The sequence below is a fragment of the Myotis yumanensis genome, unplaced genomic scaffold (assembly GCF_028538775.1).
Source record: "Myotis yumanensis isolate MYYU_CA2020_CCGP unplaced genomic scaffold, mMyoYum1.0.hap1 SCAF_3, whole genome shotgun sequence".
Lineage (NCBI taxonomy): Eukaryota > Metazoa > Chordata > Mammalia > Chiroptera > Vespertilionidae > Myotis > Myotis yumanensis.
In genome coordinates this window covers 40,099,151-40,126,801 of record NW_027223754.1, presented here as the reverse complement: position 1 = coordinate 40,126,801, position 27,651 = coordinate 40,099,151, and the positions used below count along the sequence as shown (strand labels likewise).

Here is a 27,651-nt window from a genome sequence, read left to right as displayed (position 1 = left end):
TTCCCAGTCAGCTCTGGGTGCCGCATTTTACAAAGGGCACAGATGACTTAGAGCTTGTGTGGGATCTGAGGGGTCTGGATCCTAGGTCTTAGGAGAAATGATTGAATAGACTGAGAATGTTTAGGCTTAGCAGGGATGTGATCACTGTTGTCATGCATTTGGAAGACATATTGTAGAAAAGGGTTAGGTTGCATATGTCAGTCTTCCTAACTCCAGCGAAGGAAAGCCAATAAAAAGAAACTACTGGAGATAATTTTCAAATCAAAATATGAGTTTAGTTCCCAAAAGTTAGCATCATAAAAACATGGAGTAGGCTGTCTCTTATTTAGATGCTTGCATAACCTGAATGACTCTTTTGAAATATTCTGTAGAGTATTGAATCATTTGGTAGGAATTTGTGGCTCTGTGACCCCAGAGGCCCTTGTATTTTAAGAGTCTGTCAAAATAGCCTCTCAGAGGTATTATTCAATTAGAAGCATATTAGGTTCTTCCTAGCTCTAAAATGCTGAGAACTGTGGAGAAACCTTGTCAAACAGAACACTTCTTGTGGCCTCTACCCCACAGTTTATAAAATAAAAATCATTGAACTAAAAATGGTCAACACGATAATTCCCAGTTCAAAAAGATCCAATGAGGGGAAAGAAGAGATTTTATGATTTGATGGATAAATATGATAAAATATAGTTCCTTTGAACTTTGGATTGGAGAATACTTGAAATTTTTGAATTTGTTGAAAGTCCATTCTGGTGGGATGTGTTGGTTTTTAATTTTTGAAAGCATTTTTATTAAGTAAAACATTGTTATACAATAAATAACTCACCTAGGTAAGGTAAATGTACCTAGAAAACTGGGTCTGCATCTTTTTTGGTATTAGAATAGTCAAGTATATAAAGAAGAGGGGATAGAGTAATTGTCCTGCAAGATACTATTGAGTTTCAGGGTAAGATAATTTCATGAGTTCACAAACCTTATTTTTATTGTTGTTGAAAGTTACCAGGATTTTTTTAGTTGTACTATAAAAGTACAACTTTTTCTTATATATAAACGTCCTTTTCTGTATAATAGGAAAGGTAGACATTTGTGACCTGCACTGTTTCTGTTTGTTCTGTTGAGTATGGTTGTGAGTATATAGTAGATAACAAAATATTAATGGAAAAGTGAATGGACTCTTTATAACCTGTTTTCCTCTTGTCTATACTTTAGCCTCACATGCTTAAGCCAGATAGGGCTTCCAGAACTTAGCTATTCCCAACGTGAAAAAGGTCAAATTGAATTCATTGTTGACAGTATAAAGAACAGATGTTGTCATAAAATGAGGAAAAGAAAAACTGGCCAATGACTAATAGCATGATATTTTGTGAAGTCTGTGTGTATAGAAATAGCAATGGAAAATTTCTACAAAACAACCTATATGACCATGGTATGAAATATGTGCTTTTGAATTATGGGTGTATGTGGTCTGGTATTTAGTCATAATTGAAAACTACACAGTGATTAATAACTTCTAAGGAATTTTAAAACTTCTATTGGTATATAAGATATAAACTGTGGTCATTAAAATTCCCATCCATATTTTTTTAGTTTACATTGAAATATAACTTCAAACAAGAACTCTGCTTCAGATTTTTCATTATAACATCACTATTTACGCTTTATTGCTGAATGTAAACAGAAGAATTTATATAACTTAAAGAACATGTTCTGTGGTGAGAGATCTCAAATGCAGCCAACATAGAGTTCTCTTATTATTGCCAAGAGACCAACAGGCCATGTTTTGAGCGTATATATGAAACCATGTATTTAATCCTATTAAAAACAATAAAACAAGGAAAGGGGCACTTTATTTTTAAGCAAAAGGCAAATTCTGCTGTATGGTTTTACAATTTTAAAGAGAAATTCATTTATTCGTGAATATTTATTGAGCAACTATTTTGTGCCAGGCAATGTTCTAGATTGTGGGGGTAAAGCAGCGAAAAAAACTGACAGCAATCCCTGCCCTCGTGGAGCTTCCATTCTAGTCAGCGAGACAGATGAGAAACAAGTCACATAGCAGAGTAGCCAGTTATAGGCGCTATGGGGAAAGGGAAATAGAGCATGCCCAGTGGGGATGGGGCTGTGAGGTGTGGCAGGGGCTGCAGTCTGGAGTGGGGGCTTGGGGAGGGCTTTTCTGAGAATGTGTTGAGTAAAGACATGGAGGGTGGAGGGGAGTAAGTGATGTCCTTATCTGTGTGAAGTTGGCCAGGAGGAGAGGAGAGCGCATGCACACGCGTATGCCTAGTCCTGCTTGAGTGAGGTGCACCCTGGTCCCATGTGTCTGGATAAGCGAGAGTGAGTGGTAGGGAGACCAAGTAGTAGAAGATCAGGTTTGAGGTGGGACACAGGCCTGACTTTGGCTTTTACTTAACGGTGGGGAATCACTGGAGGATTTTAAGTCCAGGAATGGCTGATTTATACTTTTTAATGAAAAGAATGCATAGCTGCTTAGTCAACTGTGTTTGAGTTCAGATGATTTGAATTGAGGGGGAAAAGGGGAGGGGAGGGAGGGAGAGACCAAACAGTTCTTTTGTGTAGAATTGAGAACAACAGTTTAAATAAGTCTCTGCTTATTAAAATTGCTTTGTTAATTTATTTTAATCCAACAAATAATAAGGGTCTATATTAGGCACTAGGGGCAGATGCAACACTAAATAGAACATGGTGCTTTCTCACAGAATTAATAATCTAATGGTAGTTTTTAAAGAACCTATATAGTTCAAGTCTGTATCATACAACTGTTCAAGAATAAGGCTAATTTCATTGCCCCGAATTTAATGAGCTCCTATGCTCTGTCAAGCACTGTGCCAGATGCTGGGAGGACCAAGGGATGCATTTCCTTCCCTGCCATGGGGTATGCTCAGTCTAGAAGGTGGACCAGATGAGTGAGGCATTCATGACAGATCCATTGTGCCGTCTACATACCTCTACTGCCCTATCCCTGTCGTCCTCCTCACAAGATTTCGAGAGGCTGCATCTTATGCATCTTTGTGTCTCCAGACCTGACCCAGTGTCTGAACCTTGGGTGTTTACTGCTTGGGGTTTTCCCAGCATTTGTTGTGTATGCCTGTTGATGCTGCTGCCATTAGTCACATTTGCAGTATACATTTGCTTTTGTTTTGTTTTTAATATTAGAATTGAGAGAACAGTGAATGATTTTTTTAAATAACCCAATCTCTATCAATGATGAGCTAATGTACAAGAGGCCAAGAGAGTCCTGTGTTTCTACAAAAAGTGTAGTGAGGACATTTCTTTGTGGAAGTGAAGAATATTTCTTGTGTTTTCTTATGGTAAAGAAATAGTTCTTTATACTGATGCCACTCACCCCCAAAACTGGGAAAATAAAAAATTGACAGAGTAATTAAGCCAAGTGTTTAATGGAGAATGGGTGCTAGTGTGTGTCCAAACTCACTCTTGTTGTCTGCCTAGCCCTTGTAAGAATATGAGTTTGCAATCCTGGAGCTAATTCCTTGAGGTCAGCGACTGCTTTTTACTCATAGATATAGATGGAGCTCCTATACCTGTCCTACTGCCTCTTACAGAGTGCCCAGGTGATTATTGAAACAGTGAAACTGGGGTAGCTTTGAGGGCAAAGAAGAGAGCTACTCACCACCAAGAGGATCTGGAGAAATCGCTGAAAAGAGTTGAGTGAACTCAACAGGAAAGTGAGAAGGACATTTAGGTTGAAAGAATAACCCATGTTAATGAATAAGGGCCTAGTGTGCCCAGGGAACATCTGTGGGGGATGGGAATGAGAGGGAGGAGCCAGGTTAGGGGAACAGAGAGGACTCAGTTGTGGGAAACTACACTGGAATTGGAGGGCTTTGCTATTTCATGCTAATATTTCACTTTCTTCTTTGGATACTGTGGGTCTGTGAAAGAAAGGGTTTTAAATAGGTGTGTGGCATGATCGGAGTTGTATTTTGGGAAGAAAATACTGTTAACAATGTTAAGAAATGGATTAGAGCAAAGACTTTTAAGTCTCATGGCTTGTGACTTTTTAATATGTCCAGGTGAGGGTATCAAATTGAGTTTTATAACCCAGGTGAGGGGATAGGCAGACAGTCTGGGACTCACTTCATTTTCTTAATTCTAGCCATGGAGGCTTGTGATTATACAAGGAAAGACTGGAGCAAGAAGAAAAGACTATAAGGGAGCCTTAGAGAGGGTATAAGAGTGGTAGAAGAAACATAGGGAGACCAGCAAGAAACAATGTTTAAGACAAAATGAGGAAGGAATTTGAGGAAGGTAGGGGGCAGGAGTGAAAGGGATGTCAAGTGCTGTGGTGATATATGGACAAAGTCTGAAGTGAAGCTTTTGGACTTAACCACGACACATTATAATGTGTATTGCTTTTGGTTTTTCTTTCATTAGATTTTAAGTAATTCATGGGAAGAATCATAGGACCAACTTTACATTTTCTCACAATGCCTGACAATTAGTAGATGTAAACCACCTTTTTGCAATAGTTTTGGGATAGTTGACAAGGATAAATTTAAAGAATGTTATATACAGTGCAAATTATTTCAGATATGATACACATTTAGAAGGTAAATTGTGTATGTGTATCTAAGATCATGCTTTCATACTGAAGTAAAATTATAGGCACTGCTACATCAAATACATATTAGCCATTGGTATTTTTAAATGGAGTGTTATACTATAGTGATTTTTCTTTATTTGTTTGCATAGCCTGGCACCTGTGTTTGCTCTGTTTGTACCATTTTACTGCTCCATACCGAGAGTCCAAGTGGCACATATTCTGGGCCCGTTGTCCATCACAAACAAGACATTGATTTATATATTGGGACTGCAGGTATAGTATGCATTTTTATGTTCACATTTCTTTAACCAGATTTTTTTTTCTTCTTTTTTTTCTTTTCTTTTTTTGGTCTTTTTCTCATTTGATCTCCTTGAAAACAATGTTTTTTCCCATAAGTTTGGCTTTATGATCTATATCAAATGTTCAAAGGAAGTGTTACAGAATGAGAACATCAAGGTATATAAGGTACTAGAATACTTTCATAGCTTTTAGAATCTGATAAGAGCTTTCACTGTAATTCGTATCAGTGGAAAATATTTTAATTGTACAGTTGCGTATAAGTATTTTCTCAAAATCATAGTATGAAGTGGAAACAAATGAGAAGAGTCAAAAGATGGAAAGTGGAAAATCACTGTCAAAATTAATTTATTGAATATGGTGTCACAAATAAAACTCTAAAGAAGAAACCAGATATGCTTTACCAACTCAAGTGTTGGGGCTTTGCTTTATCAGCTTTACAACTTCTGTGTCACATAGGCATGACAGCAATGCCACCACCTGCTAAGTGGTTTGAAATGAAGACCATTAGGGTACTTATTATTTGACTTAAATTGAAAAAAGTTATTATTACCAATATTCACAAAATATTGATTACCCTCTTCTGGGCTCCAGGCCCATTGATACCTAGGATTTTCAGTTTTCTACCTGTAATAGTAGTACTTGTCACTTTCCTTGCACTCACAGCTTTTGATATAAAACTTTTATTATGCTATTTTCTGTGGTACCATGTGTAGCTTGGCCTTTTAATCCACTGTTAATACTCATAACATTCCTTTTCCCACATAATATCAAACCGGATAGTAGTGTCTCTGTAAAATGCCCTCCTCCCTCCCCTTTTAACCTTTAGCATTTCCTCTAACTTCTCTAGTCTGCTCTTATCTGTTATCAATGGCTCATCTGGGGTGGGTGTTTTTTTGATCACTTTTACAACCGTTTCTCATGAAATGTGTTTATTCCTCATCTCTCAACCTGCATAGTGTTATAGTCTCCCTATCCTTCCTAATATTCATATAACGTAATAGCTTATTTCTGCAGTTACTAGGATTTGCTGTGACATGTTTTGGGGTGTTTTTCTTTTTCTTTTTTATGATGTTACATCAGAAGGCAGAAAGCAGTGGTAGAAGAGAGCCCTGGACCTAAGGCGGGAAACCCAAGTTCTAGTTCTAATGTGTCACTCACTAGCCTGTGACTTGGGTCAAGTCATAGAAGTCTTCTGAGCCTCATGTTGACTCTATAGTTCCTTCCAACTCTAATGTTATAGACCATCTTTGAGGGTAAAAAAACATTGTTTTATTAATTATGGAGTAGAAATTCAGTGGAACATTGTGTAAAGTCTTTGGAGCCAAAGTGACTTGGTTTAATTACTTGCTCTGATAATTATTTGCTTTGTCTATCACCTTTTCTGAGCCCCCATTTTCCCATATGTAAACTGGGGATAATATCTAGCTTACCGGGTCATTTGAAAGATTAGAGATCATAGTGTTGAGTGTTTAGGGTAATCTGAACAGATAATAAGAGCTAAGTCCATTGGTTCTTACTAATTAATAATTTATGTCTCTCTAGCTACCACCTTTGGTGTTCTGAAATTATTTTGTGCTTTTTTGTTTGTTTTGTTTTTTTGGTGAGGTAGAAGTTGGTATCAGAAAGTAGAGGTGGAGATGCCTTAGTGACTTTTTGATAAACTCTAAAGTCCTTAACATGAATGGTATCAGGGTTCTTCTTGCCTATCCAGTATCAACTCCCACCCCTCCCTGGAAGTGAGTATCAACCCCTTCTTCTCAAAGTTCTTATTTCCTCTCTCCCTCACTCCCCTCTAAATCTTTGCACATGTTTCTGTTCCTTTCTGTCTTCCACACCACAGCTTCTTGAAGCCACAGACATTTGATGAACGAAGACTTTAATCATTATCAGAAGAACAAAAATGTTTGTGAAGAGTTATTTAAATATCAAATGGCTTGGGAGACAGTCATGTAATGCCATATGCTAGGGATGGGGAGGATGAAATGAAGTGAATTGTGATAACCTGTAGTTAAGGAGTCAGAAAATATACACACCGTCAAAACATGCAGAGACCCAGTTGGGACTAAAAATGCAATATAATGAGGGGTTGAAGAGTCCAAAGGAAATAATTTTTTATTAACAGAATTAATGATACATTCATCTTTCTCGTGTATGAGCCGTAGTACAATGGAGCTGTCATAAGCACAGGGCTGTTGAGTCAGACCACTGGGGTATATACTCACAGCTCCACCACCCACCAGCTCTTTGACCTTGAGCAAATTACTTAACCTCTCCGTTTTCTCATGGGTAATATAGAGTTAACAATAGGACTTACCACTCAGGGTGATTAGGAGGATTCAGTAAGTTTAATGTGTGAAAAGCATTAAGATCACAACTTGGCACAGAAGTGCTATGAAAGTGTTAACTATTTTATTATTCTTTATATTTTTAGAAGAAAACTACAGAAAACTATTTTCTTTTAAATAGAATAATTCTCATCCTTGTTACTACCAGTCATTTAAACTGAAAAGTGATTCGTGGTAGATCAAAGGATTAAATTTTAGATCAAGGGATTAAATTTAAAGTAGCAACCAACGTTCATTTCTACTTAAGCTAGCAATCGCAGAGCGTGTCAGCGGCCTTTGACTTGTGCTTTGTCATTGTTTACCTTTGTGTCTGTCTTCTTTCTATGTATCTTTTTTTTCCATGTATCTTGGTATAAATGTGTAGAACTTTGAGGTTTCCATCCAGCACAGTGTCAGCAATGAACCTGGGTATCCTGCTTTTTCTGTCTGAGCAGAAGTACTTAAATTCCTGATCTAAAGATCTAACCGTGAACAAACACTAGATTACAAATCTTTACTTTCTTGCAGGAATCCTTTTAAATGTCTTAGGACTTTTTTTTTTAACCCTGAGCACAACACTTAGATGTAAATGATTTAGAAAGCAAAGGGAGAGAGATTTCATGAGGCTTAATTCTAATTACTTTTGCCATTAATTAACTTTGATTATCACTACTTAGTTTGCTGTTCCTTGGAGGAACTGGGATGAGAATATCAACAGTTACACAGAGTAGCATTGAACATGGACCTATATACTTGAGATCTTCCCATCTAAATTTAGAGTAGCTGTGATGAGAAATTAAAATGAGAAGATTATGTGAGCTAATATTGCATATCATTTAACATCAAACATTGGATGGTGACTACATACTTTTATATTGTTAATTCTAATAATTCCTTTATATGTGGTATTTTACTTAACTAATCTACATTTGTAAATGAGAATATGCATGAATTTTACTTATTTTTCTTTACATGGGAGTGGGCCAGGTTCAACCAATGCATTTTAGCTATGAAGAGTGGAGGTCTTGGTTAAAAAAGAGAAAAATTAATATATATTATTTTCTTTTAAATAATGGAATTGATATTTATTAATTTTCTATTTGTTTATATTATGATATATAAGTAATTCTTAACATAAATGGTTATGATTATAATTATGTAAACATTAGTATGCTGTGACTGGCAGTTGAATTTAATTTTTAGTTGCCTTTTTTTTCTTTTATAGCTTTTCACCTCTGGTTCCTACATCTGGATTGTAGCCATAAGTGGACTTGTAAGTGTGATTCCCTCCCTTCCCTATTCCCTCTCTTTTCTGAATAAACTTTAGGGAAAATGTCATATTTAGATTATTGGTCATATTCAGTTTTCTCCAACATTTTTTAACCATATTGGGTTCTGTCTCAATGCTGCTTCCTTAGTGATAAAAAAAAAAAAAGGCTGATTACATGGACAATTGAGGTGAAGGAGGCCTGTTTGTCTTAGTTTTCAAGGTAACTTTGATGCAAGTTTTAGCTGAGTTTATTGTCAGTGTTATTTTAAAATTACATTAGTAGTTGAACTCATAGTAGGAAAGAAATGACAGAAAAAGAAAATGAAGAAGTTGGGTTTACTAAAAATAATAAGAGGTATTCTTCTTGTTTTGTTAAGAGACTTTGTCATGCAAAGGAAAAAAACAAGGCCAAGTGGAAAGTCAGGTGGATTGGAACTGACCAAAGATTCATTGGGGTGTGCGGCCAGAGAGGGAGAAGTGAATGAGCCTGAGGATTAGGGTGGTGTCCTCATTCTTTTTGCTAGAATGTCTTCACCTCGTCCATCCCCATGCTGCATTTGTCTTAAACTCTACTTATGAGGTATTTAAAGAGACATCTAGAACATGAAATTCAACTTTACTTTTCATCCATGACTTAAATTTGAACCCTCAAATTTATATAAATATAAGTTTATAACTATATGGAATATAGTTTTAATTTCTTTCTTGGAAACATCAAATAAAATTACAAAATGGATTCATACTAATGTATAGACATCAAAGAGACCTTTGGAAATAACTATGCAGTCTACTATAGACGTTTTCACTTTAAGTGATTTATCACTATAACTGGTTTTCCGATGAATGGTATTTTGGGCTATGTGTCATTATTTTAAGCCTGCTCACTTCTCTTCTTCCTTTATGCTCTGTGTATTATTCCTTTGTGTTTGTTCTTTTCATATACAACTTAATCCTTCATTCTCCACAGTTTCCAGGCAAAATTCTGGGTATTGAAGTCACTTTGTTTCCCTCTCCATAAGATACCAGATACCTGACTTGCTTTAGGACCACAGCACTGAACTCCACTGTGAGGTCTTTGAACCATCTGAGCCACCTGGTATTCTTAAGACTTGTGGTGACTTAGAGACAGCCTGACATCAGAATGAGTCCATGGGCACAATTGCCAGGCTCTCCCTAGTCTAATGTCATTCCACTTGAACTACTAGTTTGATTGACAGCTACTTAACTAGCCTGTGAAAATAGATAGCTCATTGCTTTCATCATTAAAGCAGCATGAGAATTTACTATTTCGTTCATGATACATTTTATTTCTCTTAGTAGTGATGGTTTCACTCCTGTTTTGGATATTTTTCTAAAACATTCAAGAATTTGTGAAGTAACATATTGTATGCCTTTTTATCGTGTTAATTTACTATTGATTGATTTGTTCTCATTATCCAAATACTTCTTTAATAACTCATTATGTGATTCAGTTATAAAACATCTCATTGTCTTTCTTTAATTCTGTTTTCAGACTCCTGGTTTAAATTAAGAGCTAGCTGACACCTCAGATAGTTTAATTTTGTGACATTCAATACTCTAGAATTGGCAGTTGCATTTTTCATCTCTTTTAATCCTTTTAAAAATCTAAAATACACATGTGAAGGCACAGGTTTTTTTTCACTACACATGCTTAACAGGTAATAAGGTGCTATTTTAATTTTTTTTAAGAATCAGAAGTTTAATAGATTTTTAACATAAAATTCCCTTGTTTCAGAAGAATAAATAGAATTACACAGCATTTGGAATGTAATTTCCAGATAAATTTAGCATTTAAATAATCCCACTATTAATAAATACTTCTAAGCCAAATGAATCTTCACTTTTTACAGTAATTAATTCAGCCAATGTTATTGACCTCTCACCATGAACACAAATCTGATAAATCTTCATATCAGCCTTGTTTATTATTATTCCACCATAATCAGATGATACAATGTTTATTTCAAATAATTAATATTAGTGAAAAAAAATCAGACCCAGTTTTTCTTCATAATGTACCATAATATCAGTGCTTGTTAAGAACTTAATATTTCTGACTTTTTTTTTTCAGGAAAATACATTTTATTATGAAATATTTAACATAATATGCTATACTTAGGTAAGGATAATTGTAAAGGATATTAAAATTATTTGTGAATATTTGGTTTACACACCAATGATTATAGGATCAAAGTCTAAGATTCACAAAGCCACAGCTTGTCCCAGATGTCTGTTACTCAACGTGACTTCTCCTCTCCCCATGTATATCAAGTGACTTCCTTTTTTTTGGTTTTAATGCTAAATAAAATACTAAAAATAAAATAAAATTCTTACTACCAAAAAGAAATGCACAGATGGTATTCAGTGTTTGGGGGGAATGTTAGAAAACCTGTTGATGGAATTTCTCCTTTTAGCATTATAGCCATTAATTTTCTTAACATACTGTCTGTGTTGAGGAAGTAATTTTATTTCAATCTGGCAATTATGTGTTGCTTTTTTGAGAGAAAGCTTTTTTTAAAAAAAGACATTTGTGTAAAACGTAAGTCATATGTTATCTGCTGTCATAGAAACCAAAAACTTTACTCATGTTTTCTGGAAAGCTGCCAGCTTTGAATTTAGCTTATTTTCTTTAGTTATTGGTGGATTACTTGGGTTAGGCTAGTTTTTCTTGCTCCTTGTGTCAGTTATTCTTAAATAATCATAAATAACTTTAAAATGCCCCACTGATTAAAAGAGGAGGAGGTTGATAAATTGCATCAGTGTCATATTTTACTAGGTGTGATCCAACACTCTGTCTTCAGTGGTATCACAGAAAGAAATAAGGACTAAAATTTTTTCCTGGGTTGAGAGGGGAAAATAGTGGTTAACTTACTGGGAGTGGTAATAAATTAGTTTGCCTAGGACAGCTGTCACTCCAGCAGAGATTCCAGCTGCTACCTTTCCTTTAGGAAAGGTAAGGGCACTCAGTTTTGCTTAAAGATTACTTTGAGATTATTCACATGTATCACTAATAACAAGTTTTTATGTTACATTGTTTTTATGTTGCACTCATTGGCAATTCTGGTTTTTAATACCAACATTTAATATTTAAAATACTACTGTTTTTATGAAACGTTGCAAAATTGTGATTGGAAAGCTTGGCTGTAGCAGCCAAGTGAAATATTTCCATTTAAGCAAGAAATTTAAAAACGTTAGTATACACCTACTTCCCTCATATTCTCACCATGATGTTTAACTGTTCTTAATGTCTTTGGTGAGAGACCTTCAAAAATATAGGTGCTCTTTTATATATATTTTAGTCACTAATCTTGTTACACATTAATACTTTTTTCCTTTGAGAAAATATTTCTTACTTATTGAACTTTATAAATAAGTTCTGTTTGTGGTTCTGCAGTGAGACTTTGTCTGCACTATGTCTGCACTTCTTCATTTTCTACCATTTTTATGAATCATAATAGTGAGTCATTGCCACTGGGATGTACCCTAATTCTCAAAAACTGAAGTCTGAGCTGATTTTGGCATGATTAAAACAGAAAGGGCCTGCTTCTGCAGATTTTCTTTTCTTACAATTCACATATTTCTCATCATTCGGTTTTCTTTCAAGATATTTGAGTGAATTAACAAACGGGTCTGTATTTCTCAGATTCCAGGCTTCTCCCCTTCAATATATCCCTTTACGTTCTGCCCGTTTCCTGTGTTTGTACCTGTTTTGTACAATATTTTAGACTTTTATTTCTTGTGATTAAGCACCCTTAGTGTGAAAAAAAATCTGTCCTACCAAATAAAATTAGAAACATAGATTGATATCAGATTACCTAGAGGACTTTGAATGTGGTCAGAATATGTATTTTTTTCTGTAGGTAGTGGGGATCTTTCAAGCTTTACAAACAAAAAACTTTGTGATGGTGCAAGATTATAGAAGTCTTACTAAGGTTTGTAATCAGAGAAGGAGAAGGGGAAAATGAGCAGTTTTGAAGGAGTCAGAATGGCTCATTTGTAGGCTGTGATTTGCTTTTCTCTCTACCCCCCACAGTAGTTTTACAGACAACAAAATAAAACATTGTCCTGTAGTGTCTGTAAAAGAAAAAGCACCAAACAGAACCTTATGTTGATTGGCTTTCCAAGTCAAGGTATCACATTAAGGACTAGCATAGTCTGTGGAAATCTGAACTACTTTGGAGTAAGTTTTGGAGCTCCCTTAGTGAATGAGAATGGGATGTTAGGTCCTCTGTGCCTTCCCTTGCCTTTCATGTCTTTCTCTTCTCTTCATGCTTCCTTTTCTTCTGTTACTTATCCTTTCTTCCCTTACGTTTCTTCTCCAGGTTGAGCAAAGAAGGGTACAGTGTAGCAGGTCAGATAACACATCTGATGCCCAGGGGTTTCAGTTGAATTTTAGGGATTGAGATTATTTCTAGCAGTTCATTGAAAATGAGGACAAACGCTGCAGAAGGAAGTCAAGGCTGTTTAGAGTTGTGAGGTTGGTTGAGCTTGTGAAGATATTAGAAAACATTCATATTTAGAGATTGCTTTCACCTTCTTATAACTAAATAGTATATATAAAGCCAACACTGAATCAAGTGCTTATCAGTACATTGTACCTCCTCCCTAACATTGATTCACTCATGCTTTCTGTCTACCCCTGCCCCCCCCCCCCCCCCCCCCCCCGCCCGCCTTTCCTTCTTCTCCAAGTCCCCTTCCCCTATCCTGGCCTACTGAGAGAAACCTGTCCTCTGCCTTATCAAGGCAATTGCAACCCAATCCAGGACTGACAAGGAATGTTTTATTAGACAGGGATTACAAAGGAAGGGAGTGACTAGTAGACTTTGATTTTTAAATGTTTAATGAAAACAAATGAAGTTACACCATTGTCTTGATAAAACTGGCACAGAGTGCCTTATAAAATATAGCCATAAACACTTTTATTACTGCAACACATCTTTAACCTGTAGTCAAAAACCTAGCCTCCTTTCAAATTCTTTCTAAATGTGGCCTCTTCAGGTACCTCTCTCACCTCTGTGTACCATACATCTGATTTAGTGACCCTGAATGTTTTACTGTTCCCAAACATCTTGTCCTATATCAGGATTCTGTGCCGTTGTGCAACCACTTTCTTTAACAAACACAATACATACCAGGCATTTGTGATGGATTATGTTATTTTTTCAAATACTTTTGTTTGTTCAAAATATGCCCCCCTCTCCTGAGTCCCTCCATACAGGTCTTCTGCATGCCCCATTAGTATCAAGCTTTACTCCATGACTAAAATTAGACACAAAAATGGCAGCAGGAATGAATGTTTTCTAAGCAGATGTTTTAAGAGGCATTGCATGGTTCCACCATTGTTCTGTTCCCTTTGCCATGAGAAAACCTTGTGCCAGATAGAAGCCCAGATCCCAGAGTGAAGAAGACACATGCAGCAGGGCTGTGGTCAACATGTAAGATGAGCAAGAAATAAATCTTTGTGATAAGCTACTGAAATTTGGGATAATTTGTTATACAATATAACCTAGAAGAAGCAGACTAAGATAGCTTTTTTCTAAGCACTTTAGAAATATTATCTTAATTAGTTCTCACAAAAGGCTGATGATATAGGGACTGCTATCCCCATTTTATAGATGAAGAAACTGGGGCACAGAGAACTTAAGTAATTTGCCAAGAATATAAGAGGATAAGTAGTGGAGACAAGATTCAAATGCAGATTCCCTAGCTTTAGTGTCTATGCTCTTAAGAGATAGCTTTGCATAGCCACATGCAGTTTCTTTCAACTCTATTCTTCTTTCATCATTAGGTCCCTTCTTTTCCAAGAAAAAAATTATATTCATTTAAGTCCCGACTCTGAAGTTTTTTCTGAGTCAGCCCTGTCCTCCAGTTTAGGAGTTAGACATTATTTCTTATAATCCCTAGTGCCTAGCACAATGTCTGGCATTTTGTCTACATTCTATACATAATTGTTGAGTTTCAAAATTCAATATTATCAAAATAATCTCTGTTTTATAAAACACTGTGATACTTTGTGATTGTCAAGATGCTTTCAAGGTGTGCTGCCTTCCTAGGTTCTTGACTCCATCTCTACAGAGGAAGAGAACTGGGTCTTCCCATTTTAAAGATCAGGTTGCACAACTGATAGGTGATAGAGCCAGGACCAAAGGCCAAGTGCTCTCATCCTGGTCCAGTGCAATTTTCTTTTTTCTTTTTTTAATATATTTTATTGATTTTTTACAGAGAGGAAGGGAGAGGGATAGAGAGTTAGAAACATCGATGAGAGAGAAACACCGATCAGGTGCCTCCTGCACACTCCCCACTGGGGATGTGCCTGCAACCAAGGTACATGCCCTTGACCGGAATCGAACCTGGGACCCTTGAGTCTGCAGGCGGACGCTCTATCCACTGAGCCAAACCAGTTAGGGCTACAGTGCAATTTTCAAGGCTCTCATCCATGTCTGCTTCAACTTCAAGACACTTATGTACAAAGCTGTTCTTAGATCTTCCCTTTGCTATACCAGTGAGATGAGGCCCTGTTGATCATCAGTGGAGATAGGATTCTGGAGAGAGATCCTGGATATGAAGAAATTTTAAAAGCACGCAGAGGTGCTGAAAGACACATGTCAATGAAAGCTTTCTGCAGCTTTCCATATGAATTTTGTGGGCCAACCAATATCCAAGAAAACTTTGTCCCATTGGCAGCCTCTACTTTTAGCTATACTTTCCCTCCTAAGTTCATCAAGATATTTAACTGGTCCTCCTCCTAATGGATTAAAGACGCAGCTCAAACCTTACCTTCAACAAACTCAACAGTGTTTCTCTCATTGTCGTGTATAAGAAAAAGAAAGTAAAGAATGGCTTTGGGAAAGTTTAAAGGATAATTTAAAATATATTTAGCTAGTTTAGTAGTGCTGTTGGTCAAAGGAAAAAGAAATAAAGATAGAGAAGAGGTTGTCAAGAAAACAGCCATCCTTTTTAATTTTAGATGGTTACTGGTAGATGATCATGTAAATTGCAGCATAGAGCATTTCCCCAGGGGTCTTTACATTGTTTTCCTACTGAGATGGAAAGCCTTGAACTAATCTCTTTAAACTGATTTTTTTAAAATGTATCTAATGTTTCTTTCTCTTTGGGGCTGATTGTGTTGATAGTTCTCTTCTATCTTGATAATAATATATAGGGAAGGACTGTGGTAAAATAAATACATGTTATTTGGAGTATACGCGTTATTTATAAACAATAGCATAGCTTATCAAAAAGTCTCCTCATGTTAGTTTATGTTAGCTGGAAATGTTTTCAAGGTATCAGAAGTTTTTGTTGGTAAAGATTGTTTTTAGTCTGCTAAAAACTTGCCTCTTTTATAGAATTTAAAAGATTAATGTGTCTAGAAATGTCCAGATCTTTCTAGATCTTCACATTTGCTTTTTTATGAAAAAAAAAATTTTTTTTCTGAATTTATGAAAGTTTTATTTACATACAATAAAATTCACCAATTTTAAGGGTACGATTTGATGAATTTTTGTAATTGTATACAGTTGTATAACCACCACCACATCAGGATAGAAAATTGTCCCCTCACCCTGAACATTTTTTTTATTCCTTTTGCTCTCTGTCCTCTCACCCAACAGCCCTCCCCATTTAACCCCTGATCTTCTTTATGTCACAATCTTACCTAATAATAGACAAACACGTAAATTGACCATCCCTCCGCTATGCTCACCAGCCAATCAGGAGAGTATGCAAATTAACCCAACAAAGATGGCGGTTAATTTGCATACACAGGCGCCCAGTGGCCTGGGTCCCGGGAACATCATCGGCACCCAGGTCACTCCAAGGGAGGCCCCGTATGGGCCCTGAGCAGCATAGGAAGGGCCTGAGCCAGGGGGCTCCTGGTCAGGGGCAGAGCCAGCCATCGGAGCTGCAGGTGGCCCCTTCCTAAGCCTAAAACCTGGGCCAGAGGCATTAGGCCTGGGTGGGGGGTGAAGCCAGTGATCGGGGGGGAAATGGGGGTCCCCTGCCCAGGCCTGATGCCTGAGCCAGAGGCGTCAGACCTGGGCGGGGGGCCAAGCCAGCGATCCGTGTGAACTACAGAGGAAACACTTTTTCTGACCGCTCATTGGCTAAGCTCCCTGTATGCCACTGGTAATAGTCTTAGTAACTTGGGTAATAAGATCCAAGAAGGTGATGTAGGGTTTTTCTACCTCACTCCTGGAGAAAAAAACGAAGGTCTGCTGCTGGAGGGGCTAAGAAATATCATATCCTGCCCTAGCCGGTTTGGCTCAGTAGATAATGCCTCAGCCTGCCTACCACAGGGTCTGGGTTCAATTCTGACCAAGGGCATGTACCTAGGTTTCAGGCTCTTCCCTGGCTGGGGCCCAGGTCAGGGAGAGAGAGAGAGAGAGAGAGAAAGATAGAAACATCAGTGATGAGAGAGAATCATTGATCGGCTACCTCCTGCACACCCCCCACTGGGGATCAAGCTCACAACCCAGGCATGTGCCCTTGGCCAGAATCAAACCTGGGATCCTTCAGTCCACAGGCTGATGCTCTATCCACTGAGCCAAACTGGCTAGGGCTCCTTGCATTTTTAAATCAGCTTGTAATTTCTTTAGAAAAGGAAAAAAAAAAACAGTTAAGACTTTGCTTGCGATTGCATCAAAACTATAGATCAGTGGAAGGATTGCCATTGTGATGACTTTAAAATATGCCCACAAATTGCTTTAACTTAAAAGATGGAGCTTAATTCCCTTTGGCACTCTTTCATTAAATGTATTCCAAAGGGCTTGTGGACTTGATACTATTTTAAGTGGAACTTGTTTATGTAATTTTTGTTCCAATTGTTTGTTGCTAGCATATAGCAATTAAATTGATCTATATATTGCTATTATATCCTGCAATTTGCTCAATCTTATTATTTCTGATAGCTTTTCTGTGAATTCCTTAGGGTTTTCTACATACCATCTTATCAGGAAATGTTTTGCTCATATATTTACTCCTTCCTTTCTAACCTGTGCCTTTTATTTTTCTTGCCTTACTGCACTAGGTAGGACCTGTAGTACAGTGTTAAATAAAAATGGTGAATGGACATCCTTGCCTTGTTACTTGTCTTAGAAAGCATTGAGTTTTTCACCACTGAATTTATTCTCAAAAATGCAAGTTGTTTTAGATCTTCACACTCATTTTTAGTATATTATTTTTTAGTCTAATGTAAGAAACAAGTTTCAATATAAACATATTTTCCTCTTAATTTTTAGTTTGTTGAATCAGCTTATTAAAATGAATATAATTTTAAAGGGGGATGGTCTCCTTGTTAAAAGAGATATTAAAAAGTACCAAATTAAGGCTTAATTCATATGCTAGAGACTTGAGTTGTCTCCCTGTGTGTTTTTTCTTAGAAACAGAACCATCATCTTATTTCCGAGTTTTCTTTGCATCTAGGTATAGCCATCACACTAAATCTTGGCCAGTAGGCTGTAAACTTACATATTGGTGAGACTTCTGGGGAGGCCCCTTACAGTAGTAGCCTTTTATTCTTTTGTGCTTCCTTATTTTCTTCCTACTGCCTGGAATGCAATTAAGATAGTTGGAGCTTTTTTCAACATGAGGGAGAAATAAGCTTCTGTTGTATATAAGCCACTGTTATTTGCAATTTTCTGCTTTATGCAGTTAACCAAATCTTCCTGATATATAATTTTCCAAAACAGAAAGCTTAGAGCAGCTTTCTAAGATAATTTGTTAGGAACAAATAGTCTGTGATTAGTCTAAAATTTGTCCCTCTTCCAACTCAGGTACCCAAGATTCAGAAGGATGTTCAGTGTTTTAATTGGATACTTCAAATTATATTGAAAGAGATAAGAGAGCTATAGGGAGTTCATCTGGGTCACTTTTGAACTTGACAAAGAACAAGATAGTAAGACTCTTTCAGTAAGTGCTAAAGCCATATGATCCTGTTTGCCATGAACAGAATCATTTCATAATTCATCACAAATGGCAGAAATAGCGTCAGGCATTCCTAATTTGCCTACATATTCCAATGTTCCTTTCTTCTTTCTTAGGATTTCCCGTGAAGAAGAGTGATAGGAAAATGTAAGGTCCATAAGAGCAGGGATTTTCTTTCTTTTGCTCCTGCTGCATCCCAGTGTTTAGAACACAACCTGGGATATGATAGATGTTCAGTAAGTATGTGTTGAATAAATAAATGAGGCCTCAGTGGTCTGGTTTCCTCAGGACTTGAGTGCAAATGAAATCTGTATTAAAGGGTCCATGTATGAGGGAGCATTTATTCCCTTGGCTCCTCCCTGTCTTGAGAAGGCATTATTTTGCCCCTTGGGGAAACAACCCCTTGTGTTTGTCCTAATAGGCCATTAGATGATAGGTTTCTTGAATGTTGGAGCCGTGTCACGCAAGGACCCTGGCAGTGCAGTTTGCTCTGTGGGCTTTTGTTCAGCCACACTTGGCTGGAGAAAGAGATCAACAAACACCTGGAGTCATTGTCAGGTCATGATTTCTCATCTTTGCTTGCTGTGGTTTCACACTAATACTGAACAAGATGAGAGGACAGTGAGGTTTGCTGTCTATAATTAAGAGTGTTTTGCATGTTTTCTACCCAGCAAATTGACTTCTTTATTTGCCTGAGGAGCAATATTTCATGATTCCCTGTCTAAAAGGACTGATAATCTGGAGTGTGTGATTGATGTCCACTTTTATTATTGGCTTAAAAGAAAACAATTCCCTTGTTTTACATTCTCAGTGAGATTTGTGTGGTAATAGTTTCTCCTGTTGGCTTATGGGGAGCGCCTAGCTCTAACCCAGAGCTGTGGCCTTGCTCTTTGGCCCAGGCTTTCAACTGCACATGGCGCATGACACTTTCTAGTCCTGGTTGCCTGCCCCCTGGGCCCACTTTCCCCAGGAGGGGGTGGGGTGGATTCCTGATCCCTGCTGCTAGATGTTCTGGTTCCAGGGCCAGCTGGCCTTCCCAGACATGTGCCACTTGTTCCTTTTCATTGTGTCACGTCGTCCGAAACCTGACTCCTGCCCGTCCCCAGCCACTGCCACTGCTGCTTCCCTTGTCCTGGCCTCTCAGCTGGATCATGGGCTTCCCAGCACTGAAGGCCGGCCAGACCCCCTTCCTGAGAGCTCCTCCTAGCATGACATGCAAATCGGAGCAGATGGTCTATATTTAAAGCCTCTTTTTTCACAAACTTTGAATTTCTAGAAAACTCTCATTCAGAACTCCCACTATGATAAGGGTTTATGAAATAATAGAAATGAAAGTAAAAAGTAATATGTAAATGTAAGGTAGAATATAGTAATTGATACTATCTCGAAGCTTTTGGTAGTAATGAGATATAACAGATAAAATTTAATATATTTATTCTTATCCCATCTTCTCATTGAATAAGGTGGTGTGATTATAAATATTTATAGAAAGGTAAACTCTTTTAGCTCGTTCTACTTTAATACTTTGTGAGTACCTAAAACATTTTACAATAGCAGTTCATTTATTTCACGACTTGAGGTCCTCCTGGGGTACCAGAGGCATAGACAGGTGAACACTACCTTTTTGTCATATGGGAAAGTATAAACTTAGGATCAAAACAGTGTGTCTCCAGGCAACGTTCCAATTTCCCTTTAAAATACCTAAGATAACATATTTATCTTTGTGGAGCATTTATTCACTTGCTATTCTCCCAGCAAATACACATGGGGGAGTTAATATGTGCCAGGCGCTGTTCTAGGCACAGAGGCCAAATAGTGTTCAAAACCAACCAAAATTCTTCCCCTTCCAGAGTGTACATTCAAGTGGGAAGCAGCTTTTAGGATCGAAATATAAGCAAATGAGCACCAAAGCCCTGTTTTATCCCTGCCAGAAGTTGCAGTAATATATTTGTTTATTACTGGATAGGATATTCTGATTCTTCATAGGATATAGTCTGACTAAAATTGAATGCACATTTTGTAAGTATATAGATGATGGTGGGGGCAGGGGTAGATATGGGCAGAGAAGGGGCAATTTTTAACCTTCATCAGTTTCTTGAGGAAATCTATAACCTATCCTCCCCCCCCCCCCAAAAAAAAAAAATTAAGAACCTCTACTAAACTGTGAACTTTTTTTAAAATTGATTTTAAGAGAGAAAGGGAGAAAGAGAGAAAAATATCAATTAGTTGCTTCCTTCTCACGTCCTGACCAGGAATCAAACCCACAACCTTTTGGTGTATACTGGCCAGGGCTAAATTGTGAACTCTGTAAGTACAGCAGCAGCTATGCTTTTTAATTATTTTTTTCCTAATTTATTTAAAAGACATAATTGCATAAAGCAAAAAATAGCACTGTGTTGATGGATTTATTATGTATATAGGTATAATATGTAAGACAAAATAGTAGCACATCAGTTAAATGGAATTATATTCTTACAATATATTTTACTTAAAGTAATTCAGTATCAACTCTAGGCACATTGTGACAAATTAAAGATGCATTTTGTAATTCCCTAAAGCAAACACAAGAAAAAAATGCCTTGATATTACTAAAAAACAAATTTAAAATATTTATTTAACACAAAAAATGTTTTTAAAATAGAAGAGGGGGAACGAAGAATAAAAAAACAGATAAGACAAATAGAAATCAAATAGCAAAACCAACTATATCAAGATAAGAATTTTAAATATAAATACCTAATCACTTCAATCAAAAGGCAGTGATTGTCAGACTAGATTTTAAAACATGAAACTGTTATGTGCTATCTATAAGACACACTTTGAACACAGACAGAAGAAGGATTGAAAGTAAAAGGATGAAGAAAGATAAATCATGGAAACAGCTTAAATGGCCATGTTAATATCAGACTAGAGTAGGTTTCTATATGAGTATTACTAAAAACAAAGATATATTTTGTTACAATAAAAGGGTCAATTATAATGGTATATATGCCAATAGCTTCCACATACATGAACAGTTTCCAAATACATGAAATTAAAAACAAACAGAACTAAAGGGAGAAATGGACACGTTCACAATCATGGTTACATTCATACCTTGAGATGAAAATGAAAACATTTAATTTTTTATTTAATTCAAATCTCACTGTTCTGATCACTTTTTTTCATATTTTGTTGCCATTTTACAGCTCCATTTTCTGTTTTTCTCCCTACCCAAAACTTCAGAAAAGGAATTTCTACTTTCTCACCTCCAGTTTATTTATACTTTTTTGGGCCATATTTACTCCTCTCTCTTTTTTAAAAAAGGTATATTTGTTATAGGTAGTTCTGCTTCACACACACCTCCTCTTCCCTCTCACCCCTCATCCTGCTGTTGAAGAAACCACTGTCCTTGGATCTGTACTCATATGTGCCCATAAACAGAAAATACTAGATTTTGTGTTTTGAAATTTTGTAAAAAGATGAATATAATATATATACTAGAGGCCCAGCACATGAAATTCATGCGCAGGTATGGTCCCTAGGCATAGCCTGTGATCAGGGCCATCTTCCCTGGCTGCCCGCAGCCAGCCCTGCCACCCGCTGCCACCCACCCCCAGTCCCTGTTCGCCATCGAGCAGTCAGAGTCTGCCAGCCAGGGGGAGGAACCAAGAGGTTGGCCGTTACCACCTGCTTGCCAGCCCCGCTCCCACCCCCCGCCCCAAGTCGCCCTCTGTGTGTGGTGCGACTGGTGGGGCGGGAGCTTTGGCCTGGCACTGCCTGCGTTCCCAGCCACTTACCCCTGGTTCCCCGTTTACCATCGAACAGAGGGAGCCTGCCAGCCAGGGAAAGGGACCGAGAGGTGGTCAGTGCGCCTCATAGTGACTGGTCAAGTGGTCGTTCTGGTTATTCTGCCATTAGGGTCAGTTTGCATATTACCCTTTTATTATATAGGACTAGAGGCCCGGTGCACAAAAATTTGTGCACTCGGGGGTCCCTCAACCCAGCCTGTGCCCTCTCGCAGTCTGGGACCCCTCGGGGGATGTCCACCTGCTGGCTTAGGCCTGCTCCCCGGGGGATTGTGCCTAAGCTGGCAGTGATACATCCCTTGGGGGATGTCCACTTGCCAGCGGGCCGAAGCTGCAGTTGAACATCTATAGAGCTGCTGAGGAGGCAGGAGAGGCTCCCACTATCGCCGCTGTGATGTCGTCAGCCTGGCTTGTGGCTGAGCAGAGCTCCCCCTGTGGGAGTGCACTGACTACCAGGGGGCAGCTCCTGCATTGAGCATCTGCCCCTTGGTGGTCAGTGTGTGTCATAGTGACCAGTCATTCCCAGTCGTTCTGCTGTTAGGGTCAATTTGCACATTACCGCCCTAACGGGTTTGGCTCAGTGGATAGAGCGTCGGCCTGCAGACTGAAGGGTCCCAGGTTCGATTCTCGTCAAGGGCATGTACTCTGGTTGCGTACACATCCCCAGTAGGGGGTGTGCAGGAGGCAGCTGATGGAAGTTTCGCTCTCATCGATGTTTCTAACTCTCTATCCCTCTCCCTTCCTCTCTGTAAAAAATCAATAAAATATATTTGGGAAAAAAAAATTGCATGTGCACATTACCCTTTTATTATATAGGATAGAAGCCTGGTGCACGGGTGGGAGCCAGCTGGTTTGCCCTGAAGGGTGTCCCAGATCAGGGTGGGCAGGGGACCCCCAGCTCCCTACGATCGCCCACACCACCCCTGCTCACGATCACTGGCTCTGCCCATGCTCAGGCCTAACACCTCTGTCCAAGGCATTAGGCCTGGGCAAGGGACCCCCCCCAGCTGCAGCTGCCCCGGGATCGCGGGCTCCGCTCCTGCCCAGGCCTAGCGCCTCTGGCCGAGGTGTTAGGCCTAGGCAGGGGACCCCTCCAGCTGCAGCCGCCCGGCGATCTCGGGCTCCGCCCCTGCCCGGGCCTAACTCCTCTGGCCGAGGCGTTAGGCTCGGGCAGCGGCGACCCGCAGCTGCAGCCACCCAGCGATTGCGGGCTCCGCCCCTGCCCAGCTCCCATCGCTGGCTCCACCCCTACTTCCCGCTATCACTGGCCAGTGCGGCAAAGGTGCCCGATTCTCCAATCATGGGTGGGGGGCAGGGCAAAGGCGGCTCTTAGCTCCCCCCTGGGTTTCTGATAACTGGCAGTGGCAGGGGGCTTCTTCCGTGCTTTCCCTTTCGCCTCCCTGCATTGTGCCTACATATGCAAATTAACCGCCATCTTTGTTGGCGGTTAACCGCCATCTTGGCTGGTGATTAATTTGCATATCTCGCTAATTAGCCAATGGGAAGGGTAGCGGTCATACGCTAATTACCATGTTTCTCTTTTATTAGTGTAGATGGTAGCTTTCTAAAAACTTATTAGTAGATGTACACTGAGTTTACTTTAAGTCCTATTTAGTCTTCCATTAGATGACTAAACCACTGTTTAGCCATTTCTCTACTGGGGACACATTTCCATTTCTTAAGCTGTTACAGATAGCATTGCAGTTGAATATTCCCTAAAGCATACTTCCAGCTCTTCTACATGCAGTTGGCCCTCAGCCCTCTGTATCCATGGGTTTTGCTTCTGCAGATGCAACCAACCACAGACCAAAAATATAAATAAGTAAAAAGAGGGAGAGAGAGAGAGAGAGAGAGAGGAAGAAGGAGGAGGAGGAGGCAGGGAAGGAAGGAAGGAAGAAAAAAAGGTAGGTCTTACAATGTTCTGAAAATCAAAACATTGTTGAGCACTACCCTGAATCCACAAGAATGAAATGACGTGTAGGCATACCCAACGTGGCCTGTATGCAAATATAGGTTATGTGCCAATCCTACACTATTTTTTCTATGGGACTTGAACATTCTCAGATTTTGCAATCTGCAAGTGTCCTGGACCCAATCCTCCTACAGGAGCAGAGGGAGGACTGTGTTGTCAAGTTGCTCTCCAGTGGCACTCCCCTTCCCCGAGGACTGTGTGAGTTCTCAGTTCTCATCCTCACCAAAACTTGATACACGATTTTTCAATTTTTGCCAAAAATTGAAAAATCTTGTATATTGTTACATTTAACATTATTCATTTTATATTGTATTTCCCTAAAAACAGCTGAGAACAAACATCTTTTCATGTATTTGTTGGCCACTTGAATTTCCTCTACTGGAATTGCCATTTTGTCTGCTTTTTAAATTGGGTTGATTATCTTTTTCTTATAAATGAACAGAATTATATGTTCTGAACACTACCTTTGTAGACTACAAATATTCTAAGTACCTTTTCTCAGACTCTTGCTTGTCTTTTCACTTCATTTATGGTAATGTTTGGCATACTGTAACTTTTAAATTATAAAGTAAATGAAAGTATGTTTTCTTTTTTAGTTTGTGCCTTCTGTGTTTTATTTAAAAATCCTTCCCCATCCCATTGCCAAAAAGATGTTCCTCCTGTATTTTGTGCAGAAACATTTACAGTTTTATAAATTACACTGTATTTGTGTCTCTAATCCATTGGGAGTTGAGATGTATGGTGTCAGGAAGGGAGCCTTGTTTGTCTTTATCCTTACATGTAGCTCATGTATCCTTTTCCCTCTGGTTTACCCCTTTCTGCTGTCTACCAAGTGCCCTGTACTTAAGAGTCTACTTCTGTGTTCTTGCCCTTTAGGCCTGTTTGAGTAGCTCTACAAAGAGCCCACACTATTTTAAGTACTTAAACTTTATAGCATATCTTGAAATCTAATAGGCCTTATTATGCTTCTTTAAAATTACCTTGGCTTTTCTGTATCCTTTATTCCTTATTTTTAAATCTTTTTATTGTAGTATGTAACCCATACCAAAATGTTCATAAACTACAAGTGTCATGAAGCCAAACAAATCACTATAAAGTGAACACACTGTATAACCCCACACAGGATCAAAGAACTTCCCGCCCCCAAGACTCATCCCTCCCGTGGCTGCTCTCCTGGGACATGTGGTTACCTTCATGCTTGGCTTCATGGTTTTCCCACTCGATGTGTAGTTCAGATCCATTCATTTACAGAAGGGGAATCATAGTGTATACAATCTTTATGCGTGGCTTCTTTCTCGCAGCAGTATGTTTTTAAGAATTTAATCCTTAAATATCCCATATGAATTTTAGGATTGGCATTTAAGTTCTAATAACAACAACAAAAACCCTGTTAATATTTTATTTTTAATTATATTGAATTTATATATTAATTTGGTAAAAATTGGTATTTTAACATTTTTGCTCCTTCCCATTCATGGATGTGATTTTTATATTTATTTCTAGAATTTGGTTGTTTTGTGTGTTTTTAATGTCTCAGACACTTTTTTAGTTTTCTCTATGAAGGCCTTACATATTTTTGTTAGATTTATTCCTATGTATTTTATAGTTGTTGTTGCTTATGGAATTCACCTGTGGAGAGCCCTAGACCTCCCCTCTGGGCCTGCTCTACCCTCCTCAGAGCCTCCTTGATCCATGCCCTTCAGAGGTTTTATCTTCTTGCTGTAGAGGAAACAGAGGGTAGATATGGGCTGTGCTAAGTATGGGGAGGAATTGGGGTTGCTTCTTACAGAGTTAAAAACCCTCCACTTTGCTCTGGCCTTCCACAGTACCTGGTGCCTCTAATGCCTGAGCCTTGTCTGAGCTCCAGGGAATCCTCTTGCTGGCATTTGGATTTATCCTTCTTCCCATATACTACGTCAGTGGTTGGCAAACTCATTAGTCAGCAGAGCCAAATATCAACAGTACAATGATTGAAATTTCTTTTGAGAGCCAAATTTTTTAAACTTAAACTATATAGGTAGGTACATTGTTATTAACTTAATTAGGGTACTCCTAAGGCTTAGGAAGAGCCACACTCAAGGGGCCAAAGAGTTGCATGTGGCTCGTGAGCTGCAGTTTGCCGACCACTGTACTAAGTGGTTTCCAATTACACAATGTGTTTTCCATTTTGTTAATGTGGGTCAGGATTACAGACGCTATTTAGTTTCATCAAATGTGAAGTTTGTTTCTGTTTCCGATTTCTTTGTTGTTTTGTGCCATTTTTTGAGATAAGTGGCATGGATATGATTTGAGACCAAAAGTCCTCTACAGTCACTCTTTAGCGTACTCCAGTATGTCCTCTGCTCCCACCACTGCATCAAGTGTTCTAACAAGGTCATCAAAGCTTCCATTTTGCCAAATGCTATGGTCCTTTTCTTCTGTCTCACTTGAACTCTGAGCTGCATTAAACATAGATAACTAGTATTCCCATCTTAAAACACTGTTCTCTTAGCTTCATTGATACTAACCTGTCCTAGTTTTCTTTCTGTTCCTTCTCGATTTTCTTTATTGCCTTCTCCTACTCTGTTCAACCCAAAAATATTGGTGTACCCTGGATTCAAGGTGAAGTCCTCTCTTCTTTTTCTTTTTTCAATCGTCACCTGATGATATGTTTTTATTGATTTGGGGAGAGAGAGGAAGAAAGAGAGAGAAACATCAATGGGGTGTCGCCCACACACACCCCGACCAGGGATCGAACCTGCAACCTAGTCATGTGCCCTAACTGGGAATCGAACCTGCAACCTTTTGGTATATACACAATGCTCCAACCAACTGAGCCACCGAGCCAGGGCCTCTTCTCTCTTCTGTTATAGGTTCTCATTGCTTTTAATGCCATCAAATACCAGTGACTCCCAAATTTTTATCTGCTAATTTTTCTCTTGAGTTCCAGATTTATATATTCAGCTACTCATTTGATATCTCCACTAAGATTTCTAATAGATTCTTCAAAACTCATACCTGCATTGCATTTATTGTTTTGCTGACTGAAATGGTCTTCTTCCGATTCTTCAAATGACTGGTACCCCCATTATCCTTAAGATCTCCACTCAAGTGTCACTTCCTCTGAAGCTTCCCTGACCACCATGCCTAAAGAAAGTCCCTGCTCCAAGTCACTTTCTTTTATTTCCTTCATAGAGCTTGCTTGGAGATGCTTTGTGTGCTTGCTTGTTTGCTGTCTGTTCTCCATATTGACCACTATTACCTCTCTCAGAGTTGGACCTTGATCTTGTCTTCTGCTGTATTCCTAAGTATCTAGAACAGTGCCTGGTATATTGCAGATGCTCAATAAATTCTTTCCTAATTAATTAATTTTATTAATAAAACATTAAGGTTTGCTTTTCTCTAGACAGAAAGTTGTCAAATATGCTCTAATTTGGTGTGAATAACTTCTTATCTAAGAATCAGATTCACAAAATTGAAGATTTTACAGAAGAATAGCC

General features: G+C 38.5%; 1 protein-coding gene across 2 annotated transcripts in view; it reads left to right on the top strand.

Annotated features, from left to right (window-relative positions):
* The window catches only part of UBAC2 (UBA domain containing 2), a 185,749-nt gene that overhangs the window by 110,942 nt on the left and 47,156 nt on the right, over positions 1-27,651 (top strand). For both annotated transcript variants that reach the window (XM_070408663.1, XM_070408664.1), the window contains exons 5-6: positions 4,726-4,849; positions 8,426-8,473. In XM_070408663.1, the coding sequence (XP_070264764.1) occupies positions 4,726-4,849; positions 8,426-8,473 (172 nt within the window). The remainder of the gene's footprint in view (positions 1-4,725; positions 4,850-8,425; positions 8,474-27,651) is intronic.